The sequence below is a fragment of the Anopheles merus genome, chromosome X (genome assembly GCF_017562075.2).
Source record: "Anopheles merus strain MAF chromosome X, AmerM5.1, whole genome shotgun sequence".
Lineage (NCBI taxonomy): Eukaryota > Metazoa > Arthropoda > Insecta > Diptera > Culicidae > Anopheles > Anopheles merus.
In genome coordinates, this window is record NC_054081.1 from 8,532,306 (window position 1) to 8,548,289 (window position 15,984).

Below are 15,984 nucleotides of genomic sequence, written 5' to 3' on the forward strand. Positions count from 1 at the left end.
ACACACACATGCTGCGGCACAACTTACAGCGACACGAAACGATGGAAGGAACGCTGAATGTATCGTTTTGTGCACCCAAGGAGTTATTGTTCCAGGCCAAATTCAATTTGATGTGGTTGCTCGGGTAAGTGGCTGCTGCAAGCCGCCCTCTTCATACCTCACACTATGCGAGACTAATTTCCAATATTTATATTCCGCTCCCCGCAGCAACAGCCAGATAGCATTTCACTGCCGGTGTACTGCGGAAATGTTGATTACGAACAGCTTTTCCCGCAACGGGTTTGCCCCAATTACAAAGCACATGTTTGTGCCGGTGGAGGTGTATGAGCCGACACCGGGGGCCGAGCTGATGTTAGTGCTAACGGGGGATATGAAAACTTTCATTGGGTAAGTGGTCGGCATAAATTCTTCAGAGAACGGGAGACAACTTGCAACTTGCAAGTTCTTGCCAATGTAGGCAGTAGTGCATTATTGTGTAAAAACTTCCAAATCCAAATGAACACTTAGGTTTGTGCCAAAACGGGGTTTGATTCAAATTACGGACAGCTTCAAACTCTGAATATTCAGCATATTTTCATTGAATTCCTTCTTAATTCCTTGCCAAGCTTATTTTGTTGTTGGAGGCATTTGAGCCTAGTAGGCCCTGAAATCCTAGGGTATCCTAGTAGGTAGTGATATCACTATAAATAAACATTTGATGTCGGTCAGTTAATCACCGGAGGCATTCTTGGCAGTTTTTTTTTCAAATCGACATCAAATTAATTTCGTCGCTTATTCCTATCAAACTGGTTTAGATGCGTTGAGGTACATCAGAATCGATTGTAAAGGTAGTTTTCATCGTGCAAACAAGAGTGTTTTACCATGATATGCTCTGATTTTCATCAAAACACTTATTTCATTCTGTACAGAATTAATAGTTTTAATTTCTGGACAGCCGAGGAAAATTGTGATTAGTTGCGTAAAAATATAGTTTTAGACAGTGATAACAGGAAAACGAAGATTTTTGAAGATCGATGGTGACCAGTGCCTTGATGGTCGTACGGAGAAGATTGTCAATTTGCGTAGCAGTACTTCGGTTCTATACATCTAAAAGTACAAGAGACCAAACCAGGACTTAAACTCCGTCGTCCTGTCAGTCCAACGGGATGCAGACACTCCGGACCTTAAAAGAAGTTAAAAACTTAAAAAAGTACTTTATGTGTGTGTTTGTGCTTGAATTTGAAGATTATTGGGGGAATTTTGAGGCAATTCCGCAATTCGAATGAAAATTAGAATTTCGTCCGTAACTTGAAACATGAGCCCGAGACACTGCCTGTAATATCAACCAATATATTGTTACACTTTCATGAGTTTTTGCAATGTTTTGATTGCAAAATAATCAAAAATAATGTAAAATAATTGAAATTATTCACATTTCGCAGTTTGTAGTGAGTTTGAGGGCCATTTAAATATTACTTTTAGCTGTTGTTGTTGTTGTTTTAATATTTAAAGAGGTTTTGGTCCTCTTGGGTCTCTCCCTTAAGAGCCTTTACTTTTAGCTTTTACTTTAGCTTTTAGGGTTTTCCAGGAGTTCTCATAGCTGTGGGACACTTTATTGAGTCTTTCTGACGTGAAATGAACTTAATGTAATGGGAATTTGACTCTATTGCACCCTTGTTGGACAAATCCAATAGGAATATGCAAGGAGCCTGTCCAAAAAGGGTACCATAGAGTTCAATTACCATCATTTGAAGTTCACTTCCCAGAAGAAAGAGCCAAGGAAGTGTTCGCCAACTATGAGAACCCCCGGAAAACCCTGTAATAAGGCCCGCGATGACTGGGTAAAGGTTAAATTAAATAGCCTTCTTTTCTAACTAAATTACACAAAATTTATTTTTTTACTTCTGAAAGACGAAAATCAAGATTCAATAAAAGAAAGCTGCAGAAATTTAGATTAGGACAAATCTGCCCTGTGAGTGAGTTGTGAGGTAACTCGGCCCTTTTTTATCATGATGTGTCAGACTATTCTAAAATAGTCGAAACTATAACTTGATCATCTTATTCTTTTGTTTCGTATAATTGTTAAATTAGGTTGGATAAATGAATTTTTAACAAAAAGGTTATTAGTTTTTTTAAATTCTTTGTGGTTCTCGGGTAGAATTTCATCAATATCAATCATATTACAGGATTCCCCTAACGAACTGTTTGTATCTGTTGCACTCTGTTAGTGTATGTCGGACTAAGATGTGTGTTCCGCAGTATTTGCAGAGTGCTGGGGATTCTTTCGAAATCATGTGACTGTCAGTTAGTTTCGTATGACCAATTCGCAGTCTTGATATTACTCGTTGATATTTATTATTATGGAGATTTGGCCATGGTTTGAAGGTCAATTTGATGGAACGTAACTTGTTAGATAATTATATTTTGGCCATGTTTTTTGCCAAGAGTGTTCAATATCGTTTTTGCATTTTTTTATTCTCTGGATATTAATATGTGAGTTTTTGCTAATGGGTGAAAACTTCAATTTAGATTTGATGAGAAAATTTGTCAAATTGAATTAAATTTCTCAAGCATTGAATTATTGAAGCTTGATTTTTGTCTTTAAAAGCCAGCATTAGAATTATGATTTAAATAATAAAAATAATCATTCATTAATTTTAACCTTTACAAGTTCGTCGCTGGCCGCGTTATAGGCTCTCCAACCGTAGTTTGGAGATCAATGCTATAAAGAAAAAAACCGTATACCGCAGTAGCCCAGCGTATGAAATTCCATATGCTTAACAGCAAAGTCCCATTTTTGAAGCGGTTCTTCTTTTTTTTCTACCGATTTTGTGCCAGATAACTTTTGCTTTACATTTGCTTTGTAACGTGTTGTTACAAATTTGAGGAATAATGAATCCTTTAAGAACGAAAACATTGGGAAATTTGGTATCAACTTTTCTCGCTTCATTTACCTCGAGGTTTGCGCGCTTTAAACCCGAATGTAAACATCTGAATAGTGGCAGGAATAGTTGACACAAAAAAACGCTCTACAATCATCAGCAATTAACGTTAACAAAACATTAATATTTCCTTTCCGTTTTTGTGATGCGTAGCTTTGACCCGAGCAACTTAGCCCAGCAACGGGTGGCCGATACTTTGGAATTTGGGGTAAGGATTCGTGTCGCGTGCCCAGCACAGCAACCCGGCGGCAACCTACAGGCGATTTGTTTTATTTCATACAACAATCTTACTTTTGTTTTTTTTTTTTTTTTGTTTTTTTTTTTTTTTTTTTTTTTTTTTTTTTAATGCCACAGTTGCACACGGTGTTCGATAAAACTGTTAACGAGGCATGTCAGTCGTTCATCGGGGAAGGGTGAGTTAATACTACAGGGAGCAGCGCTATCCGTCCCACCTTTCTAGCAATCATTTATCCTTTATCAAGTATTCTTAACACGCTTCTTTTCTGCCACCACTAACAGGCAGAAGCAAACCATCCTCGCGTCCCTAAAGACGGTGCTGCTCCCAGACATGTCCCTGTCGGTAAGCTTGGCTGTTGATCTGGGCAGCCTAGCCGGGTAAGTTTGGTGTCCCATGGCACGCCGCACCACGCGTGATAAGTCGCATTGATATGTTTGTTTGTTCACTCTCTCTCTCTCTCTCTCCAAAACAGGCTGTTTCCGCTGGCTTTATTGATGCAGGCGCAGTCGCAAGGGGCAGCGGAACCGACGCACGATACGCGTGCCCGGCTGATTAAGCAGGTTCATTCGGGCTGCGAAATGGTACTGCCGCTCAAGCTGGGCGAAGTGCGCGTACCGGCAACAGCAGGGATCGATTCGATGATGGAAGGGATGTCGCACATGCACCTGTGAGGCTGTCGGTGACCGCGTGACCACAGTAGGGCAGGATTAAACATGCCTACTCTCTACTTTTAGACATTAGTGACTGATCGCTCGCATTGGTGGGGGTCGCTGCGTAACAAATTGAGCGTTTTATTTCAACCAGCGCAGGGATGGTGGGGTGTGTTGGTGTTAACACTTGCGAATAAAAAGAGCTGCTCTAGTAAAAGCCGCCGGACGTGTGGCATATGTGGTGGGCGGGGGGAAAAGCCTGGCTATTTGCAGTCGTTGCCGCCAAATGTCGTTGCCTCGTTGATCATTAACAGTGTAAGTCTCAATGTCTTACTCAAAAGCATACTAAAGTCAACACACTGTCAAGTTACAGTGAAACAAAAGGTACGTTAGAACGGGGGAAAAACATCACTGTTTGCATTTTATCGGGATTTTTTTTTTTGTTGTTTCGGGGATTTCAAATCTTTGCGATTCGTCGTCCGACGTTATCGTAACACGATGGGAGCACTATGGGCATCTACCGGCCTAAGAGCTCAACATTTAGCGGCCCCGACTGCATCTAGTCGGTTAAGGAATTTCCTTCGTGTGTGATATAGAAGAAACCAAAAACAAAAAGAAGCTTGGATGAGTGCTTGGAAATGATGTAGGGCATCATCACAGCCCGTAAGGCAGACGATCGCCCAACTAATCGAATTGCCTCCGAGCTGCCGTTCCGTACATTTCCCTGTTGTAAGATAAAACCAAACCAGATATGGAAGGATACGGTCGTGCCGCAGCACTACCGAAACGCATTTATTGGCCTTGAAGACAGAGTGAGCACGCTTTGCTGTGTAATATATTGGAAGCGACTGTGCGATCGCACTTGATTGCGGTGTAAGAGGTAGTGTGTATAGTAAGAGTTAGAGCGCGCTTGAGCTGAAATGTCCGAGAAGAGTGTGTGTGTTTAAGCGCGTGTGTGTGTGTGTGTGAGAGAGAGATAGAAAGAATGAGTGCGCCACATCGTAAGATATTCCAAATGATTCATAAGACAGCTGAGAGTACCTATAGGTTTTAAGTACATAAAGAGATACATTTATAAGGACCGCCCGAGCTCCGATGGTGCCGTAGTGGCCGTCAACATATAGGAAGAGGAGGTCGTAGGCACACCGTTATCAAGTGAAGAAAAAAGCATGGCACAGAGTATGGAACGGAAGCTTTAACCAAGCACACCCGTCTCTCCCTCCATGTTAGGATTACTGCCCGTATCTTTGTTGAACACTCTCCATTGGTTGCTTCGTTCGTTGCGAAGTAGGTATGAAAACGGGTAAAAGGCAATGTTGCTGTTAAAACCAAAAAAAAAATTTGTTTAATTTCCCATCCCCCCCCCCCCCCTCTTTTCTTGTTTTGCCCGTGTGTAACGGCTTACCTTATACATACTTGAACGAAGTGCAATAACGGGACAGAGAGCTAGTGCAATAGAGGAGTAAATGTTTCGTGCCATCCGGTTAAAATCGCACGTTAAACGGTTTAGTGTAAGCGAGGGTCAGGACTTACAGGACTAAGCCTGCTAATAAACAAAAAAAAAGGAAGTAATCCGCCGGAAAACGCGGACTATGCAGTTGTGTAACATAGCAAGTACAGAAAGGAACAAAATAAACCAACAGTATGTTGTTTCGTAAACTTAGTGTGTCGTTTGCTGCAGTTTATTATTTATTTTTTGTTGTCCTTGTTTTTGTTGTGGTTGTGGCGCTTAGTAGTTGGGGAAGATATAACAGCTGATACTGCTGTATAACAGTTTCATGCCTATTCAACAATGGAGAAAGTTTTATGCGTTGTATGGATCAATTCAGGTCGGAATTCCCTACACTGTAGTGTCTATTGTCTCAATGGTGGATGAGAGTATACTGCTCAATGGTCTTCAGCCACGCCCGTCGTTGGTAGCGGTAAGCGTTCGTAAGCGTGCGGAGCCAACTGTACTACAATATATTAACGACCTTCACTAACCCTAACCTTAGTGCACAAAAGACAGAGAGAGAATGCGACAGGTTTGTCAATTCTTTTCTCTCGCTCTCTGGTTTTACTTCATACTAGTTAGTGTTGCTGTCTTGAATCTTGCGGTAGGCGGTAGTGGTAGTTGTGCCCCAACTCCAACGCACAAGGGTCTCAGAAGCACTAGGGAATAGGGCGCAATGCGCAACTTAACGTTACTACTAAATGGGTTTACTTTGGTAAAGGGATTTTAATGTGACCATACTGTTTGGGGGTGCTGTGATAGTGAGAGTGCTGCATGATTATTATAATTAGCATTTGTTCGTCGCTTTAGCAGTAGGGTAGCCCCGTTTGTCCAGCGATGGCCTGCGTTGGGGAGGGGTGTGGGAAGTAGGGGAGGAGGGGATTGCATCTTTACAGCTCCATGCCCTTCTCGGCGTCGGCCTGCATTCTCTCCCGCAGCTGGCTCACGCTGTCCTCGATTCGAACGATCAGTCGAATTTTCTGTTGTTTCGAAAAACAAAACCAAGTGGTAAACAAATTAAAAACAATTCCTCGAGCTGCAGAACGCGTCGACACTTACGTTAGCGCGATCGCCGGGGGTGTTTCTCCACAGCCAGATCATGTAGCCCGGGATGCACAGCATGGACGACAGGGCGGTGAACCAGCCGAACGCGTGGGCCCACAGCGGGTACGAGTAGCCGAGGTACTTGATCGGTGTCCACTGCACGATGTTGAAGATGAATACGCCCTGTCGAGATGGAAAAAGGAACAGGTGATTACGGTGTGAACTCTGGTAAAGAAAAAAGTTTGCTGTCGCAGTTTACACGCCCCGACGGGGAAAGCAACTTCTAAAAAACACGAGCACACACACAGACACACAGACGCAATCACACACACAGACACAGAAAGGAACTGCTGGAGATGAAAGACTTCCAACTGGGGGGATTATTTCCATCACCAAATTCTTCCTGCGCGTCCTCGGGCTCTGCAAAGAAGAAAACTTGCCAAAAACATTATTTAAATCCAATCGGGTTCGTCGCTTTCCTGAAGGTTAGATCGTGGTAGTGTTATCAACTCTACAAACAGGTGTTAGATCCGCTAACACTACATGGATGGTTTTATTAGTCACATCAATCATTACCAGTGGAGTATAGAAATGGCATTGCATAGACATTAGTAGTGTGTTACATCTTGTTATTAGGTACAACGTAGGCTTCTACAAGTAGACCCTTATTGCGATATGCCAAGTTACTGAAGTTTGTCGTACAAATAGTGCATCATATTAAGCATTCTGAATTATATATGCTCTATGTTAAACATGTATTTACTACTATCTAGCCAACCATTGGAGATCTTGCCACTACTCATTCCGACTAATGGTGGGAGGTCACTATCGGAACTCCGCGTACGGAATCAATTCCCGAGCCGATTCCAATTCTGGAATCGATTCCGGAGCCTATTCCGGGGTTAATTGCGAAGCTGATTTCGGGCATTATTCCGTAGCTGATTCCGGAGTCGACTCCGATTCTGGCATCAGAATTAACTCAGGAATCAGATTCAGAATTCAGTTCTGGAATTGAATTCAGATGTTTCAGAAGTAATATCAGTTTCGGAATCTCCATCAGAATGGATCGTTTACGAGCAAATTTGGCTTCTTTGCGGCTATCAATACAATCGTAGCAGCATAGGACCCAAACGCCTACACTCATGGAGATGCCGAAATCGACTCCGATTCCGGATCTGATTTTGAAGCCGATTCCGCAACCAATTCCAGACGCTGATTCCGAACATGCTATCCGGAATCAATTCCAGAAATCGTCATCTGTTCCCATCATTAGACATTCAGCAGTTGGGGATATGAAAATGGCACACAGGCTTAGTAGCAGTTGTGCCTAATCACAGCTATGGAGTTGGATGAGTTAGTCAGTGAAAAGGATTAAAGCCTACAGTGACATCAAGCAACAGCGAGCATGCGCTCAACATTGGAATGCGCCCCTTAAGTCAGTCGCATCTCCCACAGAATTAGATTCTCTTGCTCATCGATCGGTTCTCTCCTCCAGTCAGTAGACGCGCCGAGGCCTGACGTATCCGTCGTCTTGGGGTACCATCGCCCGTATCCTTGCCCGCCAGTAACGATCAGCGTGGAGTTGGGAGCCCAGGTCGCTTCGCGCTCTTCCCGACTCCACGACTCCTCCTCTTCCCCCGAGGCTGGGCTTTGATCGCAACGACTCCCTTCGCTGCCTGTGTCAATGTAGCCAATCTGCTCGACCTGAACGCCCACACTGCGCACGACGAAGTCGCGAGCGCCGTTTCTGGTGCCCCCATACAGGAGGTCTATCAGTGCGGGATCCAGGACCGTGTCAACCCGTTCGGCTGACCGCATCCGTAGCGAGGGCATCGGCAGGATCAGGCTCACATCGCGCAGATGTCCATGGCGGGCTACTCCGTGCAGGTCGGGTCTGATGGGCACGCTGGCATGGGCGGGCAGTTGCATCGACAGCACCACACCGGCGTTCGTGCCCATCCACAGCAGCCGATCGTCCGCAATCGCGAGCGATGTGACCGACAGCTGGAAGTTGGCAAGAACCGGCCCGGCAAGCTCCCGCACGTCCACGTCCAGAAGATGCTTGAAGCAGCGCGCATGGTACAGCGAGATCGCGCTCGACCGATGCCGCACAATCCACAGGCCGTGGATGGTGCACCGGAGCAGCACGATCGCTTGCCGGTCGGCCGGAGTCGTGGCGGGCGAGCGGACCGATTGCACCACCAGCCCAGCGACGCTGTCGAACACGTGCAGCCGCGTACCGGCCGCCAGATAGACGAGCGATCGATGTGGAACCATCGCCTCGACCGAGCCACCGTGCAGGCAAAGCTGTTGCGGTGTGCGCAGGTCCCAAACGCCGTCCGGCCGGATGGAGAAGATCAGGAGCCGCCCGGTGCCGGTACCGAGCAGCAGCCGGCGCGCACTGTACAGCAGCCGGTTGGGCGTGCCCTTGACGCGCAGCTGGCCCAACCGGGCGCCCACCAGCGGCAGCGTGGCCGAGTAGATGAGCAGCTTGCGGCGCGTGCCGATCCACACCGTATCGGGCGGCACGTCGCCCACCGAGCCGGCGGGCACGTGCTCGAGGCAGGTGACCTGCGCGTGCGGCAGCGTGAAGCACGCCCGCTCGTCCACCGCGTGCGTCGTGCGGTCGTGCGTGTACAGCGAGATGCGGCTGCTGCCATCTCCGACCCCGTCAGCCGCTCGGCTGCTGCCGATCCACAGGATGTGCTTCCCGGTGGACCACGCGCGGTACAGCTCGTTCGTGTAGGCGGGCGAGTCGGTGCGCGGCACGTAACAGCAGCCGCCCGATACCTGCGGATACCAGGGAAAGGGGGGAGAGGTGGATGTTTGTCGATGTGCAACGTGCGTGTCGTGTGCCACTCACGCTCCAGACACCGCGACCGTCGCCGGCCCGGAACGTGCGCACAAGGAGGGGTCGCTCGAGCGGTGCCTCCTGCGGGAGGTGTGCGGCGCCGGCCCACCAGGCAGGGGCGTTGATGGGATGAAGTGCCAGCCGGGCCAGCCGTATCCAGTCGAGCCATTCCTGTTTCCTGGCGGCATCGCCCGTCTTCAGGTTGTGCCGTTTGCCGGACGCTCCTCGCACCTGCAGTGAGGTCGCTTCCCGGTCCGTTTGCTTGGCCGGCTGTGTAGATGGCAAGTGAGTAGAGAATATTATTATATTGAAGAGTTTTGGGGGGTTTTTGCGGTGGTTCATGTGTCTTTTAACCAGAACTAAAGCACACGAATCGGAAATTGTTAGATTATTACGCTTTTCTGTGAATCGAAACAAAGGAAATTTGTCCCTTCTACAGTGCGCCCCGTAACTGCGGTTTTGTTACGATTTATCTAAAATGCTATAGAAGTAGATAAAAACAATATTTCAATGATTTCAGTTGCATCTCTTTGTTTTTTCTTCTTCTTCTTTGCTGTACCACTGATGGGTTTGGCTTGGTATTGATTATCTTATTGATGACTTATTAAAGATTGGAGTCGAAGTCGCCCGGAGTCGTCCGGAGTCAACCGATGTCGGATTCCGCTGGAGGCATTTCATTTTGTGGTGTTTTATTTTCATCTTATCTTTGTGCTTGCTAGGAAGTGCACTTATTTCTAAGAATAGCGGATTGAGATGAAATACCTGACCACAAAAACACTGCACCACTCGTCTCCGACCGACTCTGGCCGACTTCGGTGGGTCTGTATGACTCCGGATGACTCCAGACGGCTTCGGATGACTCCGGATGACTCCAGACGACTCCATATCACTCCAGCCAACTCCAGTCGGCTTAGGATGACCTTGGCCGCTATCCGCCTGCATCGATACATATGTTGATGTAATCGTGCTGGTTCTGGTCAGCGAGAACATTCAGCATCGACTAGAACAGAACAGTAAACTAGTGATAAGTAAAGTTGGTAAACATTCAAAGTCGACTCTGATTCGACTCCACAAAATTTCGGAATCGATTCCGCAGGGTAGGACCGCCCAGGATTATCCGGAGCCATTTGGAACCGACTGAAGCCGTTCGGAATCGTCCGGAGTCAGCTGGAGTCGTCTGGAGTCGGAGTCATCCGTAGCCGTCTGGAGTCATCCGGAGTCATCCAGAGTCATTTAGAGTCGCATGGAGCTGTCCGAAGTCATCCGGAGTCGTTCAAAGACAACCAGAGTCAGCTAGAGTCGTCCGAAGTCGGAGTCATCCGGAGTCGTCTGGAGTCGTCTGTAGTCATCTGGAGTCGTCTGTAGTCATCTGGAGTCGTCCAAAGTCATCTGGAGTCGTCCAAAGTCATCTCGAGTCGTCTGGAGTCATCTGGAGTCATCTGGAGTCGTCTGGAGTCGGAGCCATCCGGAGCCGTCTGGAGTCATCTGAAGTCATCCAGAGTCATTCAGAGTCGCATGGAGTTGTCTAAAGTCATCCGAAATCATCCAGAGGCGTTTGGAGCCGTTCACAGTCATCCTGAATCGTCAAAAGTCATCCAGAGTCAGCTGGAGTCGTCTGAAGTCGGAGTCATCCGGAGTCGTCTGGAGTTGTCGGAGTCGTCTGGAGTCATCTGGAGTCGTCTGGAGTCATCTGGAGTCGTCCAAAGTCATCTGGAGTTGTCCAAAGTCATCTGGAGTCGTCTGGAATCGCACGCAGTCGTCCAGAGTCATCGGGAATTGACCCTGACTATAATAAAAAGTAGTGAAAAATGCTTGACAAAACAACGAAAAAGAACCCTTTTAAAAGAACCCTTTTTTAGAGTTTGAACTTTTAATAAACATTATGAACCAATTGGCATTACTCATATGCCACGAAAATCAAACAAACATTGTTGTGATCTCTTATTTAAGGCTTGTACGTGAAGTAGTAAAACCAAAAACGATTGACCTTAAAGTTACTGCACGCACTGTATAAAACGAATGAACAATTCAAGGACAATACAATTAGGTTTAAATTCGAAAATCGTGACGAAGATGGGGCAAACAAAACAAAAGACTTACCAGCACGACGGACCAGATCGTATCCAGTATCTCGGCAAGAACTCCCTCGCCGAGCGTCGGCTGCTGATGGTAGAACGTGCACACCAGCTCCCGCATCTGCGTTACGGTTTGGAAGTCGCGTACATACCCGAAAGTGTCGTGCGAGCAAACGGACCCGTCCGTCGGTCGACTGTCCACCTGCAGCTCCTGCAGCGGTATTGCCCACTCCAAATCGCCTTGCGCCGGATCGACACCCACTAACCGATCGCTGAGCAGCACGACCAGCCGCCACCGGGTGAAGGAAGGCCGGCCATCGACGTCAGTCTCCTCCAGCAGCTCGCTGTGCAGGAACTGGCACCTGCGCCCATCGCCAGCCGCCACCCGCTGAATCAGGTCGGCCCGTTCGCGCGCCACGTTCAGCTGCTCGGCAAGGTAGACCGCCCGCTGGACGCACCGCTCCAGAACCGCCCGGTCCGGGTCGGACGCGGGCGTGGCCTCGCACAGCTCGCGCAGTTCCAGCACGAGCTGGGGCAGCCGCTGCACCGGCGCGATGAAGTAATCGCTGAAGCTGAGCCGCTCGCCCAGCCCGCGCAGCCGGCCGGTGACAAACCAGGAGAAGAGGAAGTTGCGCGTCATTTCGTGCGCGAAGCGTCCGACCGCGTCCGGGTAGCCGTTGGCGAAGGATCGATAAAGGGGCAGCAGGGCCGGCTGGCCAACGATTGCCCACACCAGCCAGCCAATCGAGCGATTCCGCTCGTCCCACTGGTGCACGCATCGCTCCAACAGCGGCTGCAGAAACTGGTGCAGCCGGCAGATCTGCCGATGGGTGCCGAAGATGGCGTACGAAACGTTCCGATCGACGATGGCATCGTCCACCAGCAGCGGGTTGTACAGTTCCTGGTGGCGGGGGAGCGATACAGACAGTAGTAAGGGGGAGGCAACGCTCATTTCGGAAATGCAAAAAAAAGCACCACCTACGTATTGCAGTTTGTGCAGCGCGTCCAGATAGTTCTGCTCGTGCGTCACAAACTGGCTGAACGTCCACCAGCGCTTCCGATCGCTGGCGGACTGGCCGTCGTCCGGGGGTCCGGCCGGCAGCTGGACGCGCTGCAGGGTGTGTAGCGGCAGTGGGACGAGCAGTGGAATGTAAACGGGCTCGTTCGGGGCCGAGCCGGGGTCCTGCCGCTCCTGCCAGGTGAAGCAACCCAAGCAACGACTGGTAAAGTGTTTCATCCTCTGCTCCATCCAGAGCCGTACGCTAAAGGGTGGCTATGGATGATGGTACTGGTGGAAGTGTGTATTGCTGACCGATGCAGGCGGCGATACAGTGGTGTCCTTCATTACAAGGGCGCTTAAAAACGGCTGTAGATTATGTGGGACGAATATGAATCGATTCAGTTTTGTATCTATTTATCAATGCATTCTTGTACCGAAGTACCATCACAAAAAAAACTTAATTTCACACATGGTACATAGACGTCAAACAGCCATCTCGAGCGTAAATCACAAACCAACCTAATTGAGTTAACTAGACGACATCGATGTTTGATTTGAATTCGCTTTAGTATCGAACGGCTACAGTCAAAAATTCACTGTCAATCAGAATTACCATAATAAAGAGAGAGAGAGTGACAAAAGGCGTACTTCCTAGGCAGAACATTGCAATGTCCTGCATACACGCGTTCCGGCCCTGTGCAATTGCTAGAAATCGCTTCCAACTCCCCCGAAGGCATCGTTAATCTGTGAAGTTTTGCCAGTTAGCTTCGAAAGCAAACACTTGAGCCTGACCTTGAGCCACTCTCTCTCTCTCTCAGTATTGCCTATTATGCAAGCGAACATATTAGGAAAGCAACTACAAAAAATAACAACATCCTTAATCTTGCCCTTCGTCTTGGAGCAAGATGCATTAGACTTATTTTTTCTTTATAAATCTTGATGTTGTTTGCTTCGATTTGATTGGGATTTTATGTTTCGTTTATGTTCGCTTGAAAAACAAGGGCATAGTTTGAACTTTCGTTTTTCTTTGTTTGTAGCCTCAATTTTAAGACGCCGACGACTCCAGGATCATGTGGAGCACTGTGTTGGAATTTGTTTCGTTTTCAAGTAGTGATGCAAATAAACTTACTTTCTTCTTTATGGTCAAAATCTACGCCAAAGCATCCGCTAAGGCACTGATGTACGTTTCAACGTTGCCGACTGAGTATATATAGGCTGGTAGGACGTGATTTTGGAGCAGTTTGTAGCCCACAGACAGGGTTTTCCCGCGAAGATCTTAACCAAGAAGACCTTAAAGGTTCAAATGTGCTCAAATCGGTTTTAGGCAACGCACTTAAAGTTTTAAAAGGGAATAACTTTAGTGCCATAAAACGGTCAGAAAAGGCATCAATCCTTCGAGCGCGAGAATCAACTCCGACTGCTGGGCATTTGAAATGCGCTTATGAGCTAGATAAAAAAAAAAACAAATGATTGTCTGGGGGTCTATAGTGCTTTCCTCTGCATCAAACCCGCTAAGATCTATTTATTTGATTGCAGATAGTTGATATGGGGTTTGATCTTATATTGTCTTGATGTTTGGCTTGCTGGATTTTAGGTTGTTGGGAAGATTCACGATGACATTAAAATAAATAGCGAAGCTGCGCATCGATGTTCCGAATATCTCAAACTATCCTGTAAAACGTATCTTCCTAATAGAAAGTTCATAAAACCTGTCATATGACTCAAGACATGCTCTACCTTCCGCTATCGTCATCTGAGAATATCATCGATGAATATTCAGCATATAACAGCAACAACACTTCAATAAAAGAGCCTGACGAACGCACAGAAACACACAAAAACTTGCGATCACTGACGTTAAAAACGTCTGCTAAACATCACACTGAAAGCGAAAAGGAAATTAAAAAAACTTCTTGCAAGGCTTACGATTTTTTCTCTTGGTTTGGTTTCGCACGCTTTCGCACGGTGATGGTTTGCGGCACCGTGTGCAAATCCTCCAAATTACCGGACACAGAATAGTACACAACCATCAGCAGTATTAAAAACAGTAGACACATGTTCACTGCCTGCAAAGCTACCTCAGGCTAGAAGTACAGCTTTGTTTTGTTGTTGAACAAAATCACTTTAACTCCAATGTTCAACCGCCGCTTCCCAAACACTAGAGCACCAGTCCCTTCGACGGCTGATTAGGAAATGTGGCTGCACTATCGTACCAGTGCGTTTGTTAACTCCCGCCCAGACTACAGGCCAGCATGTTGAAGCCGAGTTGCATCCCCGTCTGTGCCATGCGGTTCACGATCGAAACAAAGAGAGGAGATGTTTAGTGGACGGAGAGATGCAAAAACCAAAACAAAACAAACTGCAATCCGTTCCGGGATGCAGAAATGCGAGATGTATTTCTTCTGAAGAAAAAAAAAAACAAACCCACTTACAATTCCGGCACATAAATACGGAGGCGTGCATTACATAGACAAAGCTGTCGTTTTGTAGCAACGAAAGGGTATTTATCAGCGTGCGCTTCATAACATATACCGAGTAGCATTGGGGGAGCTCGGAATAATAGTGATACGGTACAATCAAGGTCATCCATTTTTTGGTTAATTTAACGCCTAGCTTGATTGACTATTTAATATCAGCGCATTAAGTTTATTGTGTCACCCTACCACCGGATGTGACCAGTTTCAGCGTACTTCCGTCACACCTAGCTGTGATGATCATTGAAAGTTGGATTGATTGGACGCAAACGTTGCCTAAATTAGAGCAGGGATATCTCTCACGATGGTGGGGAGGGGCTTACCACTGAAGCGTTCAATCGCGAATGTCGTGACTGTAGGAGACGATGCCGGAAACGATTACTTCCCAGCATCAGAATAAACGAGGGGCGCCACTAGCAAACGGTTCGCAGCGGAAATAACGATTTAAGCCCGGCGTACTGCTAGGGTGGGAATCAAGTGGGGTTGCCGGAGTTTGTGATGCTTCTGGTCTATGATAGCAATGCCAGAGCTCCAATAGAGTCATCCAACAAATCTGAAATACTCTAACTCTAATTCCAACCGTTCACTTACATGCACCTTGGAGCTCTCGATAGAGATCCTAGAATCTCCGTTGCAATTATATGACGCTCGCGTTAGGTAGTACATTGTTGGGTCTAGCTTGCATGCCAACTTGAGACTAAACAAGACATTCAAATGATGTTCCAGCACGCATCTCTCTTACGTCCTCGGGACACAGCACAGTTGGCGTTGGTGGAAAGAATTGATGGATGACGCCGCCCATTCCCATTCTCGACACTGTTGATTGTTGCAAAATCAGTCTTGTTTGCGCACCGGTTTGATACACCTAGAACACCTTTCAGCATTGCGTACAAAAAACTTTCTCCATCATAAGAACACTTCAAATTTTGCACCAAACCCATTGCTACACGACCCGATCTGACCAGCTGGATGCACGCGAAGCGACTGAATTGGGTGTCCGGCTGGCTGGTTGCGATTTCAGCAAACGTACACATTTTACAGTGTCCATACCGTGCACGCTGCAGTACGTTTTTATGACACACCTCTTGAACTCTAGCCCCGACCCTACCAAGTGACACTGTTGCTGTAAAGTGATGCACACACAAACACACTGCCACCTCCTAATGCTCCTTCTGGTTGATCTGACGGTCCACTGTTAGGTACACTGGTGGTAAGGCCTGGCAGAAAGGGGGGGCGCGT

At 47.2% G+C, this 15,984-nt stretch overlaps 2 protein-coding genes across 7 annotated transcripts in view; one reads left to right on the plus strand and one right to left on the minus strand.

Moving 5' to 3' along the window:
- The window catches only part of LOC121589662 (dual specificity protein phosphatase CDC14A), a 13,805-nt gene extending 9,975 nt beyond the window's left edge, over nucleotides 1–3,830 (plus strand). Inside the window, exons 10-15 of the mRNA XM_041908744.1 lie at nucleotides 30–124; nucleotides 208–387; nucleotides 3,075–3,129; nucleotides 3,276–3,334; nucleotides 3,441–3,536; nucleotides 3,632–3,830. Of these exons, the coding sequence (XP_041764678.1) occupies nucleotides 30–124; nucleotides 208–387; nucleotides 3,075–3,129; nucleotides 3,276–3,334; nucleotides 3,441–3,536; nucleotides 3,632–3,830 (684 nt within the window). The remainder of the gene's footprint in view (nucleotides 1–29; nucleotides 125–207; nucleotides 388–3,074; nucleotides 3,130–3,275; nucleotides 3,335–3,440; nucleotides 3,537–3,631) is intronic.
- Nucleotides 3,831–5,454: 1,624 nt separating this feature from the next.
- LOC121588160 (rho guanine nucleotide exchange factor 10-like) lies at nucleotides 5,455–15,984 on the minus strand. 6 transcript variants are annotated; one of them, XM_041905835.1, is made up of 7 exons: nucleotides 15,488–15,984; nucleotides 12,791–12,803; nucleotides 12,254–12,637; nucleotides 11,297–12,172; nucleotides 9,209–9,466; nucleotides 6,361–9,135; nucleotides 5,455–6,281 (listed from the first exon to the last, which is right to left on the minus strand). In XM_041905835.1, exons 3-6 carry the CDS (start codon nucleotides 12,518–12,520, stop codon nucleotides 7,777–7,779), a joined length of 2,760 nt encoding a protein of 919 aa, XP_041761769.1. In that variant the 5' UTR covers nucleotides 12,521–12,637; nucleotides 12,791–12,803; nucleotides 15,488–15,984; the 3' UTR covers nucleotides 5,455–6,281; nucleotides 6,361–7,776. The 6 variants fall into 6 exon arrangements, with proteins under 6 accessions (XP_041761769.1, XP_041761751.1, XP_041761788.1 ...); XM_041905817.1 differs by lacking the exon at nucleotides 12,791–12,803 and adding an exon at nucleotides 14,009–14,153; XM_041905854.1 differs by lacking the exon at nucleotides 12,791–12,803 and having other exon boundaries at nucleotides 15,598–15,984.